The 24114-nt window shown below is 42.5% G+C and overlaps 2 protein-coding genes across 12 annotated transcripts in view; one reads left to right on the top strand and one right to left on the bottom strand.

Moving 5' to 3' along the window:
* Nucleotides 1-211: 211 nt before the first annotated feature.
* On the bottom strand, nt 212-9845 carry BABAM1 (BRISC and BRCA1 A complex member 1). 4 transcript variants are annotated; one of them, XM_056822277.1, is made up of 9 exons: nt 9638-9845; nt 8357-8689; nt 6148-6206; nt 5070-5190; nt 4226-4304; nt 3637-3655; nt 3327-3456; nt 1692-1778; nt 212-620 (listed from the first exon to the last, which is right to left on the bottom strand). In XM_056822277.1, the coding sequence occupies exons 2-9, from the start codon at nt 8630-8632 to the stop codon at nt 420-422; spliced, it is 972 nt and encodes a 323-aa protein (XP_056678255.1). In that variant the 5' UTR covers nt 8633-8689; nt 9638-9845; the 3' UTR covers nt 212-419. The 4 variants fall into 4 exon arrangements, with proteins under 4 accessions (XP_056678255.1, XP_001370012.1, XP_056678256.1 ...); XM_001369975.5 differs by having other exon boundaries at nt 3637-3661; nt 9638-9778; XM_056822278.1 differs by having other exon boundaries at nt 9475-9716.
* Nucleotides 9846-9938: 93 nt separating this feature from the next.
* The window catches only part of USHBP1 (USH1 protein network component harmonin binding protein 1), a 38196-nt gene continuing 24020 nt past the window's right edge, over nt 9939-24114 (top strand). For 2 of the 8 annotated variants that reach the window (XM_016432367.2, XM_016432371.2), the window contains exons 1-4: nt 16486-16796; nt 20204-20365; nt 20757-20828; nt 21169-21338. In XM_016432367.2, the coding sequence (XP_016287853.2) occupies nt 20772-20828; nt 21169-21338 (227 nt within the window). In that variant the 5' untranslated portion in view covers nt 16486-16796; nt 20204-20365; nt 20757-20771. Of the gene's footprint in view, nt 10753-16480; nt 16797-20203; nt 20366-20756; nt 20829-21168; nt 21339-24114 lie in introns of those variants that run through there. The other 6 variants (XM_016432368.2, XM_056822275.1, XM_056822274.1 and 3 more) reach the window with 6 other exon arrangements.

Raw genomic sequence — 24114 nt, forward strand, 5'->3', positions numbered from 1 at the left:
CCTCTCAAATAGGGATTATTCATTTTGTATTTGTATCCCCAGAACTTAGCAGTGTTTGGCCCAAAATAAAGTTCACCCAGAGCTGAACAAAATACTTTAAATGCGATTTGACCAGGGTAAAGGGTGGCATATATGTATTCCTCTCATTCTAGCCATGATGCCAGAACCCAGGAGAGGGGTAAAAACCAACCACCTATCCAGACACAGAACATGATACTGACAGTTTAATAGTCAAAATATGTATCACAGGGCCCACAGGCTGCATTTAGCATTGTGGCAACACAGGCCCATGTACCCAGATCAGTCATTGATTGGACCTCCCCCAAAAGCCATCATCTCCACTGTTCTTAAGGACCCTTCTCCAGGGCCTATCCCAGGCAAAGGAGGAGATGGAAGAACCTGGAGACTTGAGGCAGGTCTCAAACGGTGGCTTCCATTTCAGCTGGCTCTTCTTCCTCTAGGAGGCTGTAAGAGGCATGTGTCTGGAAAGGTCTTTGCAACGGGTGGGCCAGCAGCTTGGCCATGCAGTTGTGCAGTTCCACAGCCGGCCCTGTTAGCGAAACCTCATACTTGTAGCTGGTGCCTTTGGAATCCAAGCCTCCAAAGAGGGCGTATGTGTCCTGGGCAAGAGTGAGAAGGGGCCAAAGGTCATCACCTGTGTGCACATAAACATCTACAAACACACACAAGTCCAAGATTCTACACACAGGCAATGAAGAGAGAGAGGTCTCTTGGCTGAGAGGAAGGCAAAGTCCCTCTTAACTATGGTATTCCCCACATTTCCCACAAGATGCCCTACTATGGGGCCAGGAAAATATGAAAGGGGCTCTCTGAAGCCAGTAACCATCCTCCAATAGCCATGCTCACTGGAGGATGGAGTGAGACCAAGTGCTGACGTGGAAAGTTATGCTCGATACCTTCATCAAATTCAGGCAATATCTGGCCTGACTTTTGGGGAGAGGGGCCCAAACCTGTGGTTTCACTGCTGTCTGAAGCCCATGCTGAAAAAGCTTCCTTCTCCTATGAAGAGCAGACCTTTCTCTACAACTGAGTATGGCCTGAGAGCTAGTAGCCTGCCTAGCAGCACACAGTCAGTATGTACCAGAAATAGGAGGTGGCCTCAGTTTTTCAGAAGCAGCCTCGGTATGGTTGAAAAAGCCCCGGGCTTGGGAATCAGAAGTTATTCTAGTCCTTTGGCCACATATAAAACAAGTACCACTGGTTAAGTTATGACTTCTCTACAGCCTTAGTGTCCCTGACTATAAAAATGACAGTTATGCTCTTCTAGGCATAACCATTTATGTTCAAAGGTCTCTTCCAACTTTTGACATTCTGTTTTCTGATAGTCTATGTTCTACAGTGTAAAGTCAAATTTGTTATTCAGTCAAAAAGTTTGTTGTTGAGGTTGAGGCTTCCCAAACTTTTTCAGGTTATGACATATCAGCAAGTTGTTTGGGAAAGACTGAGTGGGAAGAGATTTCATGCTTCTTGGCCAACAATCCAGTTATCGATTCTTTTATCCAAAACTAGACTGTCTTTAAGGACCTCAAGTTGGCATTTTGAGAGACTTACTGCCCCCTTCTAAATGCTCATATACTGTCCCTCCCACAAAATGTTAGTATTCTTCCAGGAATCCAAGCCAAGTTTATTATTCTATAATTTGGCAACTTTGCCTTCACCTCTCATCTCACCTTCCAGCTGGTCTCCTCTTCTTTTTCCTCAGTGCCATTGTGTATATATACCACATCAAAAAAGAAATATGGACACTGAAGCATTTTCTGCAGACAAAAACAAAACAAAACAACACAGCAATTGTTTTTCAAAAATCAAAAAAGGAGTGTGTTTTACTAGAAAGGGGGCTAGTCTGGGAGTCAAGAGACATGGGTTCAAATTCCACCTTTGGGGTGAGCTAGGTGACTCAGTGGATAGGTAGGCCTAGAAATGGAAGGTCATGGGTTCAAATCTGACCTTATATACTTCCTAGCTGTGTGACCCGGAAAAGTCACTTAACCTCAAATACCTAGGCCTTGCAGCTCTTCTGCCTTGGAAACAATGGAAGTTAAGAATGGAAAAAAAATTCTACCTCTGACCATTAGCCATGTCCCTAAGGGGCGAGTCATTTAATCTCATACTTTATTTCCTTCATCTGTAAAAAAGGGCTAATACCTATAGTTTACCCAATAATAACAGGGCTGCTGTGAGAAGCAAACTGATAACATGGATAAAAGTGTTTCACAGACACTATAAAGGTCTCTGACCAGAACTTTGAGTAGCAAAAAAACAAAACAAAACACTGTATCAGTTCCATGACTTCTATACATAATCTTTTGATAAAGAGGGTTCTCTCCTCCATCAAGGAAAATGGATTCCACAGCAGCTCACTGCCCAAGTATACCAACACAAAGGGTTAGGAAATTCTTCCTGACAGAAGATTAAATGGAAATGGCCATGGTATGCCCACTCACTTCAGCCTAGAACATTTATCAACTCGTTCCTGGCACATCTTTCATTCCTTTGTCCAAAATACCTTTATTAAATTAACTATGTGCACTGTACTGTGCCAGATTGGAGGTGGGGGCAGGGAGGGAGGGATATGACAGGATAATAAGAGTTGAGTCCTTGTCTTCAAAGATCTCATGACATAACAAGGGAGGTATGAAACATATACAGACAAAATCCAAAGTAGAAAGGAAATTGTCTGGCAAGAGAACAAGGGGCTATGAGATGGGTTATGGAGGAGTCACTCCCAACTTAAAAAGACCAGATTAGACTTCAAGAAGTGATATATGAACCTAACCTTGAAGAAGGGTGAATAGTCAACAGGAAGTAATAGGGAGAGATCTCTCTCTATATAGGAATAGTGTTAAAAAAAGGAAAAGAGGAAAAAAGTACAGGATAAGCTTGGTGATAGTGAGTAGTCCAGTTTGGCTAGAGCACAGGAAAGGAAGCAGTGTGAGATTAGGCTAGATGGGTAAGGGGGAACCAGAAGAAGAAGGGTCTCAGTTTTTTTTTAACCTTCATTTTCTATTTTAGTATCAGTTCTAAGGCAGAAAAGCAGCAAGGGTGAAGCAATTGGAGTTAAGTGACTTGCCTAGGGTCACATAGCTAGGAAGGTTCTGAGGTCATATTTGAACAAGTCCTTCTGATTCAAGGCCTCGCTCCACTGTGCTGTTTAGCTGCCAACTATAAAGGGTTCTGATCAGGGGAGGAAGATATCATGGCACTGGACAAGGAAGTCCACTCTAAAAACCTATTCCCAGATCATCTGGTCCGCAGACTTAGAAGGATGATTCTTCTTTGGACATCCTAACCTTTTTCTCACCTACCTTTATGGGTTCCATCATGGCAAACTGGGCCTGGCAGGCAGGGCGACTATACACCAAGATGGTCCGCACTACATATGGTGGTGGGATGGTCTGGACATTCTCTGTGACTGGAAGCTCAATCTTTTGCTGTCTAAACCAGTGGAGAAAAGGGGGTATGTGACATTTCAGAGTATCTCTGACTTCCTGTCAGGTAATACTTCAGTGATGTTGTGCGGTGCCCTTCAACATACATCCAACTAATATGGTACCCTGCTGCTTAAAACACCAAAAACTTTAACCTTTGTGTCAGGAAATAATAGCAGCAACTTACATAAGGTTGAACAGGCTGTCTAAGTCTGGTATTGAAGAGATAAGGACCAGTGAAAATGCCAGAGGCCAGTTCTCCGATGACCAGATCTCCATCTCTGGAAATGTGGGGTTCCTTCTTCAAGACCTCCACAACTCATGGGTGTCCTCTGTTACCCTCATATCTCCCAACACCTCATTTCAATCTGCCCCCAAAAAAGAGAGGGTACCCTCCCTTTCTAGTCTAGTTTACAAGAAAAAGTACAGGTCTACTAGAGGAAAAGGTAGGTAGGCTAATGACGACCAAAAGCCTTTTGACAAATACTCTGTGGTGATCAGGTCACCACAGGAGCACTGCAATTGAAAAACACAGGCTGGAAAGGGCAGGAGAAATTGGACAGAACAGAAGGTGGAGTGAGAACAAAGGAGATTGGGAAGTGGGTCAGGCTGACTATGTCAAGGGAGATTTCTTCTCTGACAACTCTGGAGGTTATGCCATCAGCACTGAGCAATGCTTCTGCAGGGCCACCAAGTCCCCTACTCCCTACTCTTGGTATTGCAGGTCCCCTCCCCAAGACTACCCAACCCCCCCTTATCCCCTTTCAGAAGGATACTGAAGGCCATGCAGGTAGCAGTTTCGAGGTCGTAGAGGCAGCTGCACAGTTCCCTGGGATCAGAGGTCAAGCCTGAGAGCTAAAAACAAAACCAGGGCTGCTAACCTAGGTTGGTCTTTCTTGATCTGTAGGTCCCACCTCCCAGATAAGCATTTGACAATCAGATCCTTGGAGGCAAGCACTATTTCTTCTACATGTCAAGTCAGCTGGTCCTAGAACAGTCTCTACCCCAAGGCTCCTCAGACCAATCAGCCAATCTAAGTTAGGGGGGAAGGAGAAGGGGCCACAGGGCTCAGAAACCACATAACTTAGGTATCATATAATGGAAGACATATAATACAAAGTCATATAATGGAGAGGACTGGACTTGCAGTCAGGAGACCTTGGTTCAACGTATGTGTCTGCCACCTACCAGCACATCCCCTTTATAAACCTCATTCTTCATTTGCAAAAAAAACAAAAGAAAATAAAACTGGGCTGGACTAGTTAGCAGATCCCTAAGGTCCCACTCCCAGCTCAAATATACTATATTTTAAACTCTCCCCTGGTTCTGATATTCCATATTCTAAGGTTCCACCTAGCTCTATATTCCATGTTCAAAATCCTTCCTAGCTCTAGGATGAGAAGAGCCTTTCCATCTCTGATATTCTGTGTTCTGTGTTCTAAGGTCAGATTCATCTAGACCTGATAATCTATGATTCACTCAAGGTGAGAAAAAGGTCCTCACTGGAAGCTGGAGTCCAGGTGGGCTGGATACCTAATCTTTTCCCAGAAATGGAAAAGGATGAAGGGAAAAGAAGCAGAAAGGGAAGGAGGAGATATGGCTCCTCTCAGTCTCACTCACCCAAGTGGTGTCGTCGTTTACCACCACCAGGGCAAACTCGTGGCACTTGTCAATCTTGTGTTTTGTCCGAACAAACATCTCAATCATCTTCTGGGATACATTCAGAGCATTGGTTTTTGAGCTGGTCAGGGAAGACAGAGGATATGCATAGGTTCTAGGCCATGCCAAGGTACCTTTCGGGTATGGAGAAGCACTATTGTTTCTCTATACCCAAAGTTTAAGACATTATCCTGAGAATGGAGTCTTGTTCAGACTTCATGAAGTAGTCATTTTCTGAGCTAAGTCATAAACAACTCCTTACTGTCACAGTCAGATAGTATAATGTTTCATGGGATCCTAGGCCACAGAAGAATCAGGCTAAGACATCCTCCCATTCATGCAACAGAAGGCACCAGGGTTCATTTGATTCTTTTTCATGCTCTGAATTTCTGTCCTATAGATCTCTGACTAAACTTTTCCCCTCTCCTTCTGGACTATCACAACTGACATGCTACCCAGAAGGACTATTGGGGGATGGGGGTGGGGCAGCTGGGTAGCTCAGTGCATTGAGAACCAGACCTAGAGACAAGAGCTCCTGGGTTCAAATCTGGATTCAGATACTTCCTAGCTGGGTGACCCTGGGCAAGTCACTTAACCCCATTTCTTAACCCTTATCACTCTTCTGCCTTGGACTCAATACACAATATTGATTCTAAGGTGGAAGGTAAGGGTTTTTACTAAAAAAAAAAAAGACTATTGGGAACAAATGGTTTCACCTTCTCTGCTACTTCTTGTACAACCTGTGCCAAATCACAATGATTCCACTAGCCTTCTCCTTCCTATTGCTATCAGTCCAGTATAACTGTTTTCTAATTAGTCTTCTTCTTCTCCAATTCATGCTGTGTGCTGCTGAAGTGATCTCCCCAATACATAACTCCTCTGCCTCATTAAAATCTCTGCTCAGCTTTTTACTAAAGACCAATTCCACCTCTGTTACTCTAATCTTCTGATCAGTTCTCACCTAAAGACCCAAAGATGGGAATGAATGCAAGGTCAGAATCCAAGGGGACTTATCAAAGAGGGGGTAAAAAACTCTCACCCATTAAATGACTCCAGTTTTGGCAAAGACATTTCCTCGGACAGGTCCAGGCATATAATCTGTGTTAAAGACAAGGAAAAAGGAGGTGAATGATGTAAAATAATCTAATTAAGCAACTTCAGTTTATACTCATTGCTTTTATGCTCTACATAACTATATATTCTCTTTATGTAATCCTATTAATTAGTATTTTAATAATTATAATCATAATAGATTTAATAATAAGGAAAAATTCCAATTATACATTTATTAAGTAATTGTATATGAGAATCAGTAATTAATAATAATTGTATGCTTAAAATATAATCATAGAAGCAAGCCCTTGTCCTTTGTCAGGGAAAGCCTTCGAATATAACCAGGAGTTTCTGAGGCTATTTATTATCTCATTTGCCTCTGAAGCTACAGAATAACCTTGGTTATTGTCATTATTATCATATATAGAATGGAGATGTAATCTGTCTTATAGAAAAGATATGTGACAAGATCTAATCTCCTTGATTAAAAACAAACAAACAAACAAAAAACCAAATAGTCTGGCCTTCTTGGCAAGAAAAACCTTAGACCTTCTTGTCAAAAAGGTGTCTGGCCTTCAAGGGAGGATCTGCATAAGAAAAAATCCTACCAGGTAGACTTTCTTTCCAGGGGGGTATCATTCCTCCAAAGGAAGAAAACAACCCTCTTGACAAGAAAGACCCTACCTAATAAACTGAACTTGCATAATCTACCCTGGATATATATAACATCATCTCATTCCAAAGCTCAAAGTCTCAGGCTGCTCAGTGTCTACAGACCAAGGATTTATGTGAGGTCCAAAGTAATAATATCACCTCAGGAAAATTGTGCTGGCCCCATCAGTAGGATTTCTTTTCTAACAAATGTCACCCCAAAAATGAAAGTCCTTTGATAAGAGGGATTCAATCTCGGTTATGGCTCAATCAACCAACAAGGATTTTAAAACCTATATATGACTCTTTACTAGATGTGACCCTGGATAAAACATATTTAGTCTCTCTAAGCCTCAATTCTTCTCCATAAAATAAGACCAAACAATCCAAACTTACAAGATTTGGGTAAGAAAGGCAGCTAAGTGGCTCAGTGGACAGAGAGCTAGGCCTAGAGATGGGAAGTCCTGGGTTCAAATTTAGCCTCACACACTTCCTAGCTGTGTGACCCTAGGCAAATCCATTAATTAACAGCAATTGCCTAACCCTTAGTGCTCTTCTGTCTTGAAACTGGTACTTGGTATCAATTCTAAGACAGAAGTTAAAGGTTTTAAAAAAAAGCTTGTAGTAGGGATCAACAGAGACGTAAAGTACTTTGTAAACTGTAAATGTTATAAATGTAATCTGATAATAGGAATATAATCTGATCTAACTGATGGAGTGAGCAAGGTGGGCACCTATTCCACCTAGAATGGCAAAAACTTCCAGTTCTATGAAGAAACCCTAAGAGGCCCAACTCTAATCCTAATCATCCATAATATGTTAGAAAAGGGACTACTGAGTCCAGAGAAATCTGGGAAGAGTTGTATAAACTGATGCATAGTGAGAACTAGAGAACAATTAATATACTAATAACAATAGTGTAAAGACAAACAACCTTGAGAACACATGAGATAAAACATACCATTTATCTCTTGACTGAGAGGTAATAGGCTCAGACTATTAAATGATTTTTTTTTCCACATCAAAAGTGAGAATTTCCTTTGCCTGCTTATACATTTTTTTAAACTCTTACTTTCTGTCCTAGGAACAACTCTAGGCCAGAAAGGCAATGGGTAGACAAATAAGGTTAAGTTGACTTATCCAGGGTCATATAGCTAAGAAGTAGACTATATGTGTTTTGAACTGGGGTTTTCCTTCAGGGGCAGGGGAGTAGATGAGAGGAAGATGGAAAAAAATGGAGAGAAGGGGGAAGAAAAGAAGTTCTGGTGTTTAACTGTCCCCTGATTCTTGTACTCAGTATTGGCTCCTGGAAACAGGAAAGCAAAAAAAAAAAAATCTCTTTGGTAGGTAGGGATGCAACTTTGTGGGTAAGGGGGCCCCTAAACTTTCTGGCTCATACAGATATGTGATTCTCCATGCCTTTTCATTCTGGGTCTTCCCTCGTCATCTTTGTCTGTACAACTGAGAGGTCTGCATTGAGGGTTAATGCTATTGCAATTGGTACTAAATCAAAAGTCCCTCAATTCCTTCAAGATGATACATACCACCTTCTCTGGGCAATTGACCCTGGGAGTCCGGACCTGAAATTCTGGAGTCTGTGGTGGCACCTGCCAAGATTTCCCATTGATGCTAGGTGGGTTCTGTGGGCTGTCATCAGCACTGGCTGCCTCACCCTCCCCTTCACTCCGGTTCCCCACACTCGCTTGGGCACTTAGGGCTCGGTCTTCAGCTCCCTCTGGGTTGGATCGTGTCCGAGGTCTTTGCTCCATCACCCGCTCCTCCTCCTCATCCGCAGTACTTCCAGATTCTACAGGCTCCATGGTTGGGGAACTCAAGGTCAAACTGAAAACTCAGCCCAGAAGGCAGGCCAACTGCCTCTGAAACAGTACCAGTGAAAGATGAAAATAGTTGGGAACAGCGTGCAGAAAGATAAGCTGAAGGTACACGGGTATTCTGTTTCATAGGGTCAAAGTCAACTAACTCACAAGACATCTGAGTAAGAGTCAGTGAAGTAGGGTAGAAAGAGGCTGGGAGAGACCTCCGAACAGAGCTGGGAGGACCCTTAGTATATAGGATGAGTGCTGGGAGGGTCCTGAAAGAATGTCAGATCTGGGAGGACCCTTACAGAATGTCAGATCTGGGAGGGACCTTAAAACTTGAAATGCCAAAGCTGGGAGGGATTTCAAAACAAAGGACACAGACTGCTGCCACTAGAAGAGACTTTGGAATATCTAAGAGAGAATATGCAATCTCAGGTGTGTAAGGAACTTTAGCATCTATGTTCCTAAGGTTCTCCAAATTAAAGCAACACCTACTGTCTGTCGAGATGAGTGCTAGCCATTGGAAACAAACACAAAAAAGAAACAAACCCTTGTCTTAAGGAGCTCACATTCTATTGGGACAAAATACATGCTCTTGTAAATAAAGAAATGCAAGGCAATAAATGCAAGGAAATTTCTGGGGGAGGCACTAGCAGTTCGGGGGATTAGGAAAAGGAGGTCGGGTTGGGCTTGGAAGGGAATTTTAAAAAACAAAAAAGCGGAACGAATGCACTCCAGGCATGGGGAGTCAGCCTCGCCTATGCAAAGGCACGGAGGCGGTAGATGATAGCCCGAGTACCCGGAACGACCACATAGGCCAGCAGAACGCTGAATGTCGGTACCGGTAGGGGCCTCGGAGATTATCTGGTTCGGCTCCAGTCCCTCCAGCGGGCCAGACCGGCCACTCCCCCCACTGTCCCCTCCCTCTCAGTGTGGCTGCCGTCAAGTCGGAGCTTGAGAGCTCTGCCGCAAACTAGCCGGAGCTGTCCCTGCCTCGGCTCTCACCGCCCAGAGCCGCTTCCCAGTCCGTCGCCTCAGTAGCGGCAGCTCCTCCTGGAGGCCGCCATCTTCTCCCCCGCCCCCGGAAGTAGAGCTGCCGAGGCGCCTGCTGGGAGTCTGGTCGTGAGAGGAGAGAAGAGAAGGCGGGATCTTCAGGGGGCGGGGTCTGGGGGCGGCATTCGGTGACCAGACTGGCAGATAAGACTTGGGGCGGGACCCAAATTTGGGGGGGGCCTAATTATCCGGGGCCCAGGCTGACACGATAAGTTGGGGGAGGGGCCATACGTATAGGGGCGGGGCCCCGGAGGACACCTGGGCCCAAACTGACGGAGCAAGCTGAGGGTGGGGCTTGAAGATTACTCTCCTCCTTCCTCGAACCATGTGCACTTCAATCCTTACTTTTAAAGCAGAGATTCCCAGCCTGGGGTCTGCCAGAGGGTAGAAAGCAACAAGGGAATTGAGGGAATATTTCATAAATACCTATGTTACTTCACTGAAATATTCCAAAACTTGTTAGTGGAAAAATGTTATTTACTGAATAATGCTTTCTTTATGAAAAATTCATCCCTTTATTTTTCATAAGCATATTCATGGTAAACTAGAACTTCTATTAATACTGAACACAAGTTAAGCCAAGGGGTATAAGAACACCAAAACACCTCAACTTCCTAGTTCTTCCAGTAAATTCATCATCAGTTAGTCACTAAACATTTATTAAGCACCTACTATGTGCCAAACACTTTGATAGGTACTGGGGATACAAAAAGAGGCAAAAGACAGTCTGCCCTCAAGAAGCTCCCAACCTAATGGACAGACAAGTAAAAAATATGTACAAATTAGCTACATACAGGATAAACAGGAAATAATTAAAAGAGAAGACACTAGGATTAAGAAAGGTTGGGAAAAGCTTTCTGTAGAATATTGTATTTTAGTTGGGACTTGAAGGAAGTTAGGGAAACCAGGAGGCAAAAATGAGAAGGGGGAGCATTCTAAACATGAGGAACTGCCAGAGAAGATACCTGGAGGTGAGATTGAGTGTCTTGGAGTGGAACAGCCAGGAGACCATTGTCACCAGATGGAATAGCACCTAACAGGGAGAAAGGTGTAAGAAGACCGGAAAGGTAAGGTGGAGTTAGGTTATGAAGCCTTTGAAAGCCAAATGGAACATTTTGCATTTGATCCTGGAGATCATAGGATGTCTCTGGAGTTTATTGAGTGGGAAACTGACATAGTTGGAGCTATGCTTTAGGAAAATCACAGATAATCGAATGGAGGATGGATTAAAGTGGGGAGAACCTAGAGGCAGGCAGTCCCAACAGCAGATATTTTAATGATCCAGGTATGAAGTGAGGAGGTTTTGAGCCAGGGTAGTGACAGTATCAGAAGAGAGAAAGATGTTGCAAAGGTGAAATATAGCCTTGAGGATAGATTGGATATGGAGGGTGAAAGAGAGTGAGGAGTGGAGGATGACACCTAGGTTGCAAGCTATCTCAGACTCTACTTCAGAAGATTTGATTAAGCTATTCCCCATTTTCTACCATGGAGGTACTTAGTCAGGAATGTATTGAGAACTTTAAAATTACTCCACCCTGCTCAGATAGTGCCTTAGGGAAAGATAAAGTTGTAAAATTCCTGATTGAACAATGAAAAGTCCCCAACTCATACTTATAGTGAAGCAAAAATCCTAAGCTAGGTGGTCTATTTTAGATCTAATACAAAAAGGTGATAAGTACCTATAAAGGTTAAATTAATCACTAAAAGATCAAGCAACTTACAAAGGGCAAGCTTAGCAAAGAGATGTGAAATACTCAGAAAATATAATCTAATCAGAGAAGGTGATAACAAAAGATGTGAACTAAGAATGGACAGTCCTGGGGAAAAGCATCTACTGTGATTGGTAGATGTGAAAATTTAGGGGAGGTGACATAAGAGAAAATTCTCTTTAAAAGGAGGTCATGAGTTCATAGGAGGCTCTCTCTGAACTTAGTTGGAGTTTGGAGTTAGTTTGGAGGAGCTGGCTTTCTGAATTCAGTTCAGGCATTGAGGATTTCAGTGAAGGACTGGAGTTTTGCTTGGGATGATCTTGTGGTGAGTGATAAAAACCTGACTAGTCTCCCTTAAGGCTCAGGCCTAGGCCCTTTCTACTATTTTCCTTTTCCCTCTCTCTCTCTCTCTCTCTCTCTCTCTCTCTCTCTCTCTCTCTCTCTCTCTCTCTCTCTCTCTCTCTCCTTAATTCCTTCATTTGTATTAATTGAAATCTCCATAAAACCCAGCTGACTTGGGTATTTTCATATTTGGGGATTTTCCCCATGGCGACCACTTATTTTTTATTTAAATGAAGACACTAAAAATTATCTTTACAGTTTTGGCAATTTACAGTCTTGAAACCCACATTTTCACGATTACAAAGCCTAAGGGATTGGGAACCTGGAGATGACCTCAACAATAATAGGGAAATTTGGAGGAAGGAAGAGTTGAGAGGGAAAGATAATGAATTTAGTTTGGGGCATGTTGAATTTAAAATTTCTACTGAGCATCCAGTTCAAGAAGTCTGAAAAGCATTTGGAGATAAGAGATGACAAGAAGTCAGAAGAGAGTTTAGGCAGGATAGTTAGATTTGAAAATCATTAGCACAGAGATATTAATTAAATCCACAAGATCTAATCACTAAGTGAAGTACTATAGCCCTAGGGAGAAGAGAAAAGGGCTCAAGACAGAGTCCTGTGGGACACCTATGGTTACAGGGCATGACCTGGATGAGGGTTGCCTGAACAATAGCAATAACCTGTCATTTGGATTCTTTACCTTAAGTCTCTCCCTACTCTACTTCATCCTCTACTCAGCTGTCAATTTGATCTTCCTAAAGCGCTGATCTGACCACATCATTGTCCTAATCACTATCCTCCAGTGGTTCCCTAATCCGTTTGGGATCAAAGAGAAAATCGTATTTTGTTTCTAAAGTCCTTAATTACTTGACCCCTTCTTGCTTTTCCAGAATTTTTCTTATACTTTACTCCTGTCCACAAACTCCGCTATCCAGCATCACTAGCCTCCTTCCTGTTCCTAGCTTGACATTCCACCTTTGGGCTTTGGGCATTTTCTCTGACTTATTACTGACTGCCCCCTGACTTGTGACTCAAAGGTACAAGACCAGGGACCTACATTCTCAGAACTGAGATGGTCCCAGGAAGTTCTTGAGATGCCATCTAGTCTAACCCAATCAAGGATCTCCTCTATCACCCATCTGTAGATTGATCATCTAATGTTTGTTTGAAGACTTTCAATGAGGAGGAAACAGCCTGCTGCCTTTGGAGACAGTTCATTTCTCTCTGAAACTCACTAAATGCTAGGAAGTTCTTCATATCTCAAGCCTAAATCTGCCACTCTGAATCTTCAACCCATTCCCTGATTCTGCCCTCTAGAATCAATCAAAACAACTCTCATTCCTCTTCATTTCCCCTCCCTCTTCCCTCTATATCCCAACCTTCTCTTCTTGAGACTACCTTAATTCGAACAGTCTTCATATGGACTGAAGGCCCTGTAATTTTCCATTGTAGTAACTGTCAAAAAGGAAATGAAGTTAGTCTGGCATGACCCAAAAACATACTGACTTTCTCCACTTGCTGCAGTCTCAGATCCAGCCCAGTCCACAGCTCCAGGGGGTCCTTGGCAGGTGGAGTAACTAGGTAGAAATGAAAGACAGAAGGCAGTTGTGTGTGTGTGTGTGTGTGTGTGTGTGTGTGTGTGTTTTGTGTGTGTGTGTGTGTGTGTAGCATTCCAAGCATATTCACATCTATGAAATATAAATCATTGTATGGTTACTGTGTCTCCAAGCATAAGGTTATACCAATGAGGTTTGTGAATGTAATCTTGACCTGGCCATGCAGCCTGTTGCCCAAGACAAACTCATTAACATGCTCGGACTCAATTCCCGGAGAAAGCCCGGTTTGCAATCTACATGCCCAAAGGTGTTCCCTCTACCTTGCCACCCAGTCTTAATTGTCTATACTTTGTGATGTGGTTACTACGTGCTTGGGGGTACCGCCCAAGCAGGACAGGATTAAATTCAGAGGCAAACCCATGAACTTCCTCTTGGCTTTCTCTCCCCTTTCGTGGAACTCCACTGGCTCCTTAATCCTCTCTCCCTCTTTCTCTCTCCTTTCTGAATCTCTTCCTCCATGAGGCTCCAGCCCCTGTCAGCTTACATTCTCCACCTTAATCTTCTCCTCTACCTCTTATTCCATTGATCCTCATATTTTCCTCCCAAGGGGAAAATCATAGGGGTTGCCTGTCCTATTTAAACACTGACTTGTCCGTGTCTGTCATTCTTCACCCTGGTTCACAGATTCCCTACCTCTCCTTGGGTCCCTATCACAAAGGACAACCCCCCTCCTTGTAGACCCGCTTATCGGCTCTACAGTGTGTGTGTGTGTGTATCAGCCTGGGGCAAAGTTCTGCATGAAGTAGCTGTTTCACCATGCCCAGGTTTAGCCTTTATTTTTATACCCATTTTCTTGGCACACAGTTACATTATGCAACATACATGTTCGAGTAAAGATAATTGGAGAAGTGATACATTAATTTTTAACAAATTATTTAACATTCTGAGATCATTCTATATATTTGTATTGTAACTATTGATTCTGACAGGATACACAAAGGTTTTTACACAAAATAAATGATTTCATTACAGGTGGCTTAATTTTCTCATTAACCTGTGAGAAGCTTGGACTTACAGACAATCAAAGATAATCATATGTTACTTTTAGTAAAAATAGATAATCAAAAGTTTTAGAAACAATCAAGAACACTGTGGCCAAGTTAAGGGATCAAAGGGGTAATAGAGGCATAACTAGTTCTAATATTAAACTGATCATTTTTCAGAATCTCATTGGGGAGTTTGGGTTGTAAGTCAAGTCACTGAGGCATGTTGAAGCATGGTATACTAAAGCATATTGTACAGGTCTTTTCTTATGAATGATTTATGTGCTGGCTTAGGAGGATATTTCAGTGCATGGGAGTAGAGGATTTTCTGGGCTTGGCTTGTAAGCACAGCTTTTGCTGAGAATTATGTACGTAAGCAAAAGTTAACTCATGATGGTCTTTTGGGTTTGGTTTTGTGAGTCTGGTCTTTTGGTGATATTTTGGGAGAATAGTGTACAAGTATTTTGCTCTAATACAACTTTTTCAGAGACTAGGGAGAGGACAATAATCATATCAATTCCATTAGTAAGGGATGTTGACAGGAGAAGTCATACAGAGGGGGCTGAGTAGGCAATGCCATCCTTCTAAGGAGTCACTTTGTGACCTTGTGGCTTCCATGAGTGACTATGTCAAGACATTGTGGCCTGCCGGCTCCCTGTACCCAATCACTACTCTAAATTCCCTTTCTAAAAACTCACAACCTTTTTCTTTGATTTTATGTATAAAAAAGGGGTTCTACATCCCTACTTCAGTCAGTCAAGCAACACGTATGATAATTATATTTTTGAATGCTATGAACTCCTAGTGATCCCTTTATCAGATTTTAACTTTTTTTTTTTAATGGGGCAAGGATCAAACAGCTTGACTGGCCAAACAAACAAACTCACCAGGCCCTTAAGAGCTTTAAATAACGGGAGAAATATCAGTAGTTGTCTCTCTCCTTTTTCCCCTTTTCCACCTCCTTCTGTCTTTATTATACATGTAACACACACACACACACACACACACACACAGATCTCTTTCCCTCTTTTTCCTTCTATTGATCATGTCTTGGAGAGAGACAAGGCATCCAGTCAAGAGCAGAGAGAGCCACACTAAGGAAAAACATGGACCCAAAAAGATAAAGAAAAGATAGTCACCTTGAAGGAAGTAACTTCAAGGATCATGACAACTTTCACCAGAGAATGACAAGCTATGGACTAAAAAAAGGATTTGTAGTAACCAAAAGTTGTGAGTTTAACCTTGACCATATATATTCTCTACACATATGCCTCACCACCATTTTGTTTTAAATTTGAGCCCACTCTTCCCATGGTTGCTGTTTTTGTGAGAGAATGCTTTTCACTCTCTACAACTGCCTTTGCTAAAAAGCAAATTAAGTCAGGTTGATTAACAATAGGAAGCACACTGATGGGGGCTTATAAACAATAGTACTAGTAACTAGCCTCTCAGGGTTATTCAGAGATCCCCAAAATTCACAGTAACATCTGCTTTCTAGGGACTAAGCCCACCAATGTGAGTGGGAACTAAGGAAATAGTCCTGGAGAGTGTAATGATTATGTTCTAGAATTTTTCCAGGAACTGAGTCAAGCTCTACAGCCCCACTGGAAATCAGGATATTTGCTTTTCTCCAATCCTGTGGGACCCCTCCTATTCTCCCAGAACTTTCAAAAGATCATTGACAGTGGTTTAACAATCACATCAGCCAGCCCTATTCTTTAAATATCCTGTTATGTCGTCAGTCCAGGCAGGATGAAGTTCATCCAGATCTGATGTCTTGAACTCATTGTTCTTTTCCTATGTCCTCAATTATCATGAATTTCAATTCTCCATTTACTATTTTTATCCTATGCTTCCTGCTCTCCTATTCTCCCAATACTCTCCTCAATCTCACATCTAGAATTTATCTCCCATTTTTATTCTTCTGTTTTTTTCTTGTTTTCACTTCTTCATCCTTATCCTTTACTCTCTAGGTTTTGCCTCATCTTACTCCTTAGTTCTTACATCCTTAACCTGGTTTCTCATTCTCCCAGCTTGCACTCTCTGTCTCTGTCTCTGTGTGTGTCTCTCTATCTCCATCTCTGTCTCTCTTTTTCTCCCCCTCCCTCCCTCTCTCACCTTCTCTCTCCCCTTTGTCTCTCTGTCTCTGTCTCTCCCCCCCCCCCCATTCTCCTCCCTCATTTCCTTCCTTGCCCTAGGTCCTAGGGTGTGTAGGGAACAGATGCCCTTAGGGAGGAAGCTACACAATGGGGTCCCACGTGACATAAGGGAGGTAATGTCCTACTTCCTTGAGTCCAGCCCCAGGTCTTTCCTGCTCTGGCCTGACCAACAATTGACAGTGATGGTCCTACTAGTCTGTGTGGTGACGGGGGTCTTCATTCTGCCAGTAACTGGGAGCCCCTAGGAGAGTCCTGGTCCCTTGAAGCCTTCCTCCATCTGATGACCCCACTGTGAGCCAGAGGTACATTGTCCAGCACCTGGGGTTCTGATCTCCCTGTCCTATTTTTACTTTTGGCTTTGGGCATCCTGACCCCCTTGAGGCCTAGTAAAGGGAAGGGAACAAGAGTGATGAGGGACATAGTTGTTGAGCTCAGTTTGACCCGGAGAGTGAATCTTGTAAATGTAGATTGGAGGGTAATTAATGTTATAATATCCAATATTTACATCCCTTGAAATTCTGGTAATATTCAGAACAATGAAGCTGGCTAGAATGGGAGCTCTAGAGCCCCAGGATCACTCCTCCCAGAAGTCTAAGTACCAACCAACCAGAGGTATCCTGGGGCTCAAGCTGGTTGGGTCTGGATGTGGAATAATTTATCAGCTTCCCAAACTTTTCTATAGTACTCCTACTCTGAGCCCAGCTCCAGAATTTCCACCAAGGGTATGTTTTCAAAGCTTTGATGCTTATCACCTGTGGGGTTTTTATCACATCACCTCCCTTCTCTGCCTAGGTCTGTGAGGACCCCTTCTTGAAAGCAGTGGCATTATTTGTGTCCATTGGTGGAGAAAATACATATATTCAAGATGAATTTGTATTTTGCTAATAACAGCTTTGTTAATTATAATGTATGCTTAAAAAAAACCCTTAACTTCTGTCTTAGAATCAATACTATGTAATGATTCTGAGGCAGAAGAGTGGTAAGGGCTAGACAATGGGGGTTAAGTGACTTGTCCAGGATCACACAGCTAGGAAATGTCTGAGCCCAAATTTGAACCCAGGACCTCCCATCTCCAGGGTTGGCTCTTTATCCACTAAGCTACCTAGGTGCCCTGCACAATGTGTACTTGAAAAATAGTGATATATATGTATATGTATGTATGTATGTATGGGCAAAAGCATTTGTTTAGCCTACAGAAGATAATGTTATTTACTCATTTGTTACACTGAGTTGTTCCAAGAGATGGAACTTTTGCAACACTTTTGAGACTGACAAGAGTCCAAAGCCCTGAGATCAAGAACCACTGGACTACATGATACTGATGGGATCTCCATGAACTGTTCACCCACAGCCCGCTAGTACTAGAAGGGACCTTAAAAAGAGATCATGGAAGGGGCAGCTAAGTGGCACAGGGAATACAGAACCTGGGTTCAAATCTGGCCTCCGACACTTCCTAGCTGTGGGACTCCAGGCAAATCACTTAACTCTAGCTCTTGCCCCTCTGTCTTGGAGCTATTGCTAGGACAGAAAATAAGGGTTTAAAAAAGAGATCTCAGAGTCCAGACTATCTTATAAATAAGAAATCTGAGGCCCAAACTGGGAAAGTGACTTACCTCTGCTCACAGGAGTCAGTGCCAAAGCTAACTTTAGCCACTCCTATGTCAGGATGAAGTCTCCTTAAAGGACCATCTTAGCTATCAAAAACCAGCTTCTATTGAAGCCCAGTGTATGCCAGGCCCAGTGCCAGGCAGCCTCCGTGAGGAGTGAGGGGAGACAGGAGAAAGGCAAAACTGGGCTCTCTCCTTGGGGAAACTCTGATGGGATGTCCAGAGAGTCACATAGAAGATTGTCTCCTACTCTATCTCTGCCTGTCAGTATCTTAAAGGCCCTTCCTTCCTGTCTCAGTTCCAATGTGATCTTTGGGAAATCTTCCTGATCCACCCCATCCCTTTCAGAAATAGAAACCTGCCCTGAGACCCCATCACTACTCGTTTCTATCTCTCTAATACTGTCATGAACTGCAGTTCTGAATATGAAGGAACAAAGCAATTTTCTCAGCTAGACAGTGAATTCTTAGCTCTACCTCCCCCAGAGCACCCAGTAAATGGATATTGAAAGACAGGAGGAAGGAGTGCGAAGTTTTTGGTAAGGGAGAAGACAAGGAGGGAACTTGGAATTCTTGGCTAAGGAGTTCAGACTTTTCTCCCAGGAGAGCCACAAAAGGTGAAAGGGAGAAAGCATGACCAAAGCTGAGTTTTTAGAAGAGTCAAAACTTAAATTTAATAGGGTCACCTGGGTAGCTCAGTGGATTTAGAGCCAGGCCTAGAGATGGGAGGGCCTCAGACACTTCCTAGCTGTGTGACCCTGAGCAAGTCACTTGCCTAGTCCTTACCACTCTTTTGCCTTGGAACCAATACTCAGTATTGATTCTAAGACAGAAGGTAAGGGTCTAAAATAAATTAAAAAATTTAAAAATCTTACATTTAATAATCCCTTAGAAAGCATCTCTGAGGTATGTGATGTTAGGCATTGGGTATACAAAGTAAAAAATGAAACATTCTACCCTCAAAGAGTTTATATTTTTGTGTGAGATTCAGTATGTGCTCAGATAAGTTGAATGAAAACTCATTTGAGGAGGAAGAGAGTACTACCAAATGGTTTGACTAGGGAAGGTTTTCTGGAAGAGGGTGGCTGGTATTAGAAGGATAAAAGACATTTTCAAGCATTTGCTATGTACCAAGCACTGTGCTACGTGTTCAGAGTTTGGGAAGGGACAAGATTGCAGCTAGCTAGTATGGTGGAATGAGTACCAGGTCTGGAGCTGAGAGATCCTGGATCTGTATTAGGACACTTTCCAACAGTGTGATCCTGGGCAAGTCACTTAACCCTAGCTGTCTAGCTCTTGCCACTCTTCTGTCTTAGAATTAATACTAAAACAGAAGGTAAGAGTTCAGAGAGAGGGAGAAAGACTAGAAGCAGACAGGGAGACTAATGTATGAAAATTATGGGAAGAAAAGAGTTATCTGCTGGATTTGGGGACCAGGAGAAACAGGCAGTTATCTGGAATGTGCCCTTAGCAGAGGTCAAAACAGCAGGCAGCTCTCAGAGGCTGGAGTGAACAAAAGATCCCCAATCAAGGTAGCAAAGAAATTCATGTTAGAACAGGGATTCTTAACCTCAGGCCCCTGGTCCCCCTAGGGGTCTGTTATATGCTCTTGGGAGTCAAGCATTTTATATACTCTATATTATATGTTATATAAATATAGTTATATAATAAATAAATGTGTTATATATTATACATACATGCATATTACATATAAATGTATATATATAGCATCTAAGTGGCACCGTGAATTGAGAGCCAGGCCCAGAGAGCAGTGAGGTCCTGTGTTCAAATTTGGCCTCAGATACTTCCTAGCTGTGTGACCCTGGGCAAGTCACTTAGCCTCCATTGCCTAGCCCTTACCTCTTCTGCCTTAGGACAATTACACAGTATTGATTCCAAGATGAAAAGTAAGGGCTTAAATATATATAATTAATGATATATTGATTCCATATATCACAAGTATATACAAATAATATATACACATATACATAAACATATTAGCCCTGACCATATGCATATATATGCCAATATCACCTACATATCCAACTATTTGAATAGAATTGGGTTTTCTTACAATCTCCTATATTTTTATTTTATGCCTAGAAAAACACGCTTCTGAGAAGAGGCCCCTAGGCCTCATCAGACCAACTGCCAAACAGCTGTCAGAGTATCATGCATTTGTAAACTGCTTTCATGGGATTCTCCTCTAGTTCTTGCTGGGCTTGTCACTGATATCTCTTGGCCTCAGCTGGCAGGTTGGGTAAAGTAAGTAGCCTTGGGTACAGTTGGGTAAAGTAGTAACCCAGGGAAGAAGGGAAGGAAGGTTGTGGGGGCTTGACTTGTCTCTGACTTAGTTGTCTGGTTGGAAGGTTCTTTACAAAGACTCCATGAGCTAGAGTGTAGCTGGGGAGGGAGACAGATGAGGGGAAGGGCTCTGAGAGTTCAGCCTGGGGCCCCTGGAAGTAAGGTGGTGTTCATGACAGAGATCGGGGAATCAGGACAATGAGCATGTTTGGGTAGGTGTGGGATACCAAGAATTAAGGGGCAATAAAGCAAAGGAGAAAGGTCACGAAGCCAAAACCTTTGGAATGACTGGCTGGACAGACACAGGCTGGGGGGATATCAGCAGGGCCCTCCTCCTCTCTGTCCTCCACAGGCCAGGCCCAAGCCAATGATGAGCAGCCGAGCCACCCGACCCCGAAGCCGGAGGGGGAGGGCGCCACCCCCAGTGAGTGATGGCGAGCCCTGGATGGGCCAATGCCTCCCTGTTGTTCTTCCTGAAAATAGGAAGCAGTGAGGCAACCCCCCCCTCAGTCAGGCAGGGACCTACCTCTGGGGAGGGGGAGGGGGAAAGAATGGAGAGGCCCAGGACAGGCCTAATTCTGGGGTTCCCTCCCTATCTCCCAATGAAGTCCTCATCTTCCCAGAAAGTTCAGAGCTATAGGTTCTTCCCAATGGAGGTGTCCCCAACATTCTTTAATCAGTGTCCTGCCATGACCCATAAGTGATGTAGGATGTCAGTCCATTGGGGCTCAGAAATCCATGCCCAAAGATAAGGGTGCTTGCAGGGGGAGCTGGACCCTGTGGTGGAGAGCACTGAAGAGGCTGAGGCAGTGGGAAGCAGTGTTGAGTCAGAGCAGGCACCCAGGCTGCCTCTGAAAGAATCACCAGCAGAGCCTCTGGCCACCAGTGCTGAACGGAACCATCAAGGCCACTGCCAACAGCTGGATAGAGACAGGTAGGACTGGACTGGGGGTGGCAAGGAACAGAAAGGTCTTCGGGGTGCTCACACTCTCATCTCCTTGTCTTCTCATTTCCATATCCTTGCTCTGAGCTCCAACTTTACAGGCAGGAAGGTGGGAAATGTGGGCTAGAAATGTTGTCTCCCAGAGGGGCAGCTAGGTGACTCAGTGGATGGAGAGCCAGGCCCAGAGACTGGATTCAAATGTGGCCTCAGATACTACCTAGCTGTGTGACCCTAGGCAAGTCACTTAACCCCATGGCCTAGCCCTTACCACTCTTCTGCCTTGAAACCAATACAGAGAAGGAAGGAAGGAAGGAAGGAAGGAAGGAAGGAAGGAAGGAAGGAAGGAAGGAAGGAAGGAAGGAAGGAAGGAAGGAAGGAAGGAAGGAAGGAAAGAAAGAAAGAAAGAAAGAAAGAAAGAAAGAAAGAAAGAAAGAAAGAAAGAAAGAAAGAAAGAAAGAAAGAAAGAAAGAGAGAAAGAAGAGAGAGAAAGAGAGAGAGAAAGAGAGAGAGAAAGAGAGAGAGAAAGAGAAAGAAAGAGAGAGAGAAAGAGAGAGAGAAAGAAAGAGAGAAGGAAAGAAAGACAAGAAAGAAAGGGAGGGAGAGAGGGAGGAAGGAAGAGAGAGAGAAAGAGAAAAAGAGAAGGAAAGAAAGAAAGAGAAGGAAAGAAAGAAAGAGAGAGAGAGAGAGAGAGAGAGAGAGAGAGAGAGAGAGAGAGAGAGAAAGAAAGAAAGAAAGAAAGAAAGAAAGAAAGAAAGAAAGAAAGAAAGAAAGAAAGAAAGAAAGAAAGAAAGAAAGAAAGAAAGAAAGAAAGAAAGAAAGAAAGAAAGAAAGAAAGAGAGAAGAAAAGAAAAGAGAAGAGAAAAAAATAATTCTCCCAGGTCTGACTGTGTATTCTGTGGCAAGGTTCTTTTACAACTTTGCTAATTCACGTTCTAAGGTCCCTTCCAACTTTGACACCCTGTGCTCTCAGGGCCCTCTCAGGGCCCTCCCAGGTCCAACATTCTGGGTTCTAAGGGCTTTCTCAGCTCTGACATTCCATGTTCCAAGGTTTCTCCCAGCTCTGCCATTTTTTGGTCCTCTTTTCTAGGTTATCCTTTCTGATAGTCTGTGTTTTAAGAGCCCTTCTAGCTCTGTCACAGTGACTCAGAAAGAACTTTATTATTTTCAAATAATCTGTAGTTGTGTTTTTCCTTTGAAAAGCCATATTAGGGGGAAGCTAGTAGTTCAGTGACCTGAGAGTCAGGCCCAGAGAGGGGAGGTCTTGGGTTCAAATGTGACCTCAGTCACTTCCTGACTGTGCAAGTCACTTACACACATGCCCCACTGCCTAGCTATTACTGTTCTACCTTGGAACCAATATACAGTACTGATGCTTAGACAGATGGTAAGGATAAAAAAAAAGACAAATTATTGGTTATTTCATCACTGAATCTCATCTTTTGAAGGACCTTTGAAAGTCAGCAGGTCCAACCCTTTACCTGGTATTGAGTGAGCCCTTTCAACACAAGATCCTCATACAAAACAGCAAAACTACTAGCAACTAACCACACACACTGCTTGGGTTAAAAACTCTGAGGCCCTGGAAGAGATACCAGGGTTAGATAAAGAATCTCTATCTTCTTGGAGCTGACAATACAGAAAGGGGACAATTCCACCCAGGGAGCTGTAATAGGAAAAGGAAAGGGGGCTGGACCTGGGATTTTATTGGTGTAGGAAGCACGGAGTAAGGAACTTCCTGTCCCAACACATCTGGACAACTTCTTGGCCATTTAAAGAGTTTACACCCTTTTAAAGACTTTCTCAGAGTCACAAAGCCAGGATCTGTAAGAGGAAGGACTTGAACTCAGGTTTTCCTCAATCCATAACCAGCTCGCTCTATTTGCTATGCCACAGGGCCTCTATATGTATAAAATAATAAACACATAAGCTTATAAAATCTTACAATATATGTAATAGTTCTAACATAATAATAACATATAAACATTTATAAAATCTTAGGATAGATACCATATTAAAATAAATAAAATGTAGACTAATATAGAACCAATATTAATTACATTAGTATAGAATTATATAACCTAATATATTTTAAATCAATATGTATAGAATTATAATATATTGTATATTATAAAATAATATATGAAATTTAATATAGAATATTGGGATATATCTATATATGGAAGCTTCATATATATAACATATAATGCAATATAGCACACAAAATAAATTATATATATGATAGAATTAAAAATCTTAGAAGATACACAAAATAGGAATAAACAGAATAATATAGACTAATGTGGAATTAATATAGAATCTTAGGATCATATTTATGGAAACTATATATATAATATAGAATGTAATATATTTTATTGTCTCTATCATATAATAAATGTAACAGAATAATCTATGTATGTAGTTTATAGAATCTTAGAAGATATACATGTGAGATTTAAAATGGTTGAGGTCTTAAACTGTAGTGATTAAAATAGTGGAAGATATAAATTATGATAGATATAAGAGAGAGTGAGTAAATTTGACCGCAGAATATGTCTCACTACAGTGTCTTGGTTTTTTAAATCAAATATAAGGTGGTCGCCAGGGAAATATTCCCAATTATTCAAATACCCAAGTCAATTGGGTTTTATAGAGATTTTAATTAACAATACAATGAGTAATCAAAGAGAGAGAGAGAGAGAGAATAAGAAAGGAATAAGTATGAAGGGCCTCAAGCCAATATGGCCTAGACCTGAGTCTTAAAAGAGAA

Source organism: Monodelphis domestica, chromosome 3 (assembly GCF_027887165.1).
Source record: "Monodelphis domestica isolate mMonDom1 chromosome 3, mMonDom1.pri, whole genome shotgun sequence".
In the NCBI taxonomy this organism is placed as follows: domain Eukaryota; kingdom Metazoa; phylum Chordata; class Mammalia; order Didelphimorphia; family Didelphidae; genus Monodelphis; species Monodelphis domestica.

What these genes read in the sequence shown, in the direction of transcription:
- BABAM1 (XM_001369975.5), bottom strand. Translation starts at nt 8,632, where the DNA reads ATGGAGCCTGTAGAATCTGGAAGTACTGCGGATGAGGAGGAGGAGCGG. An exon ending in TGCTACCTGCATGGCCTTCA is followed by an intron (nt 3,662 to 4,225) that starts GTATCCTTCTGA and finishes CTTCAATACCAG; the next exon opens with ACTTAGACAGCCTGTTCAAC. An exon ending in AAGAGGAGACCAGCTGGAAG is followed by an intron (nt 621 to 1,691) that starts GTGAGATGAGAG and finishes ACTCTTGCCCAG; the next exon opens with GACACATACGCCCTCTTTGG.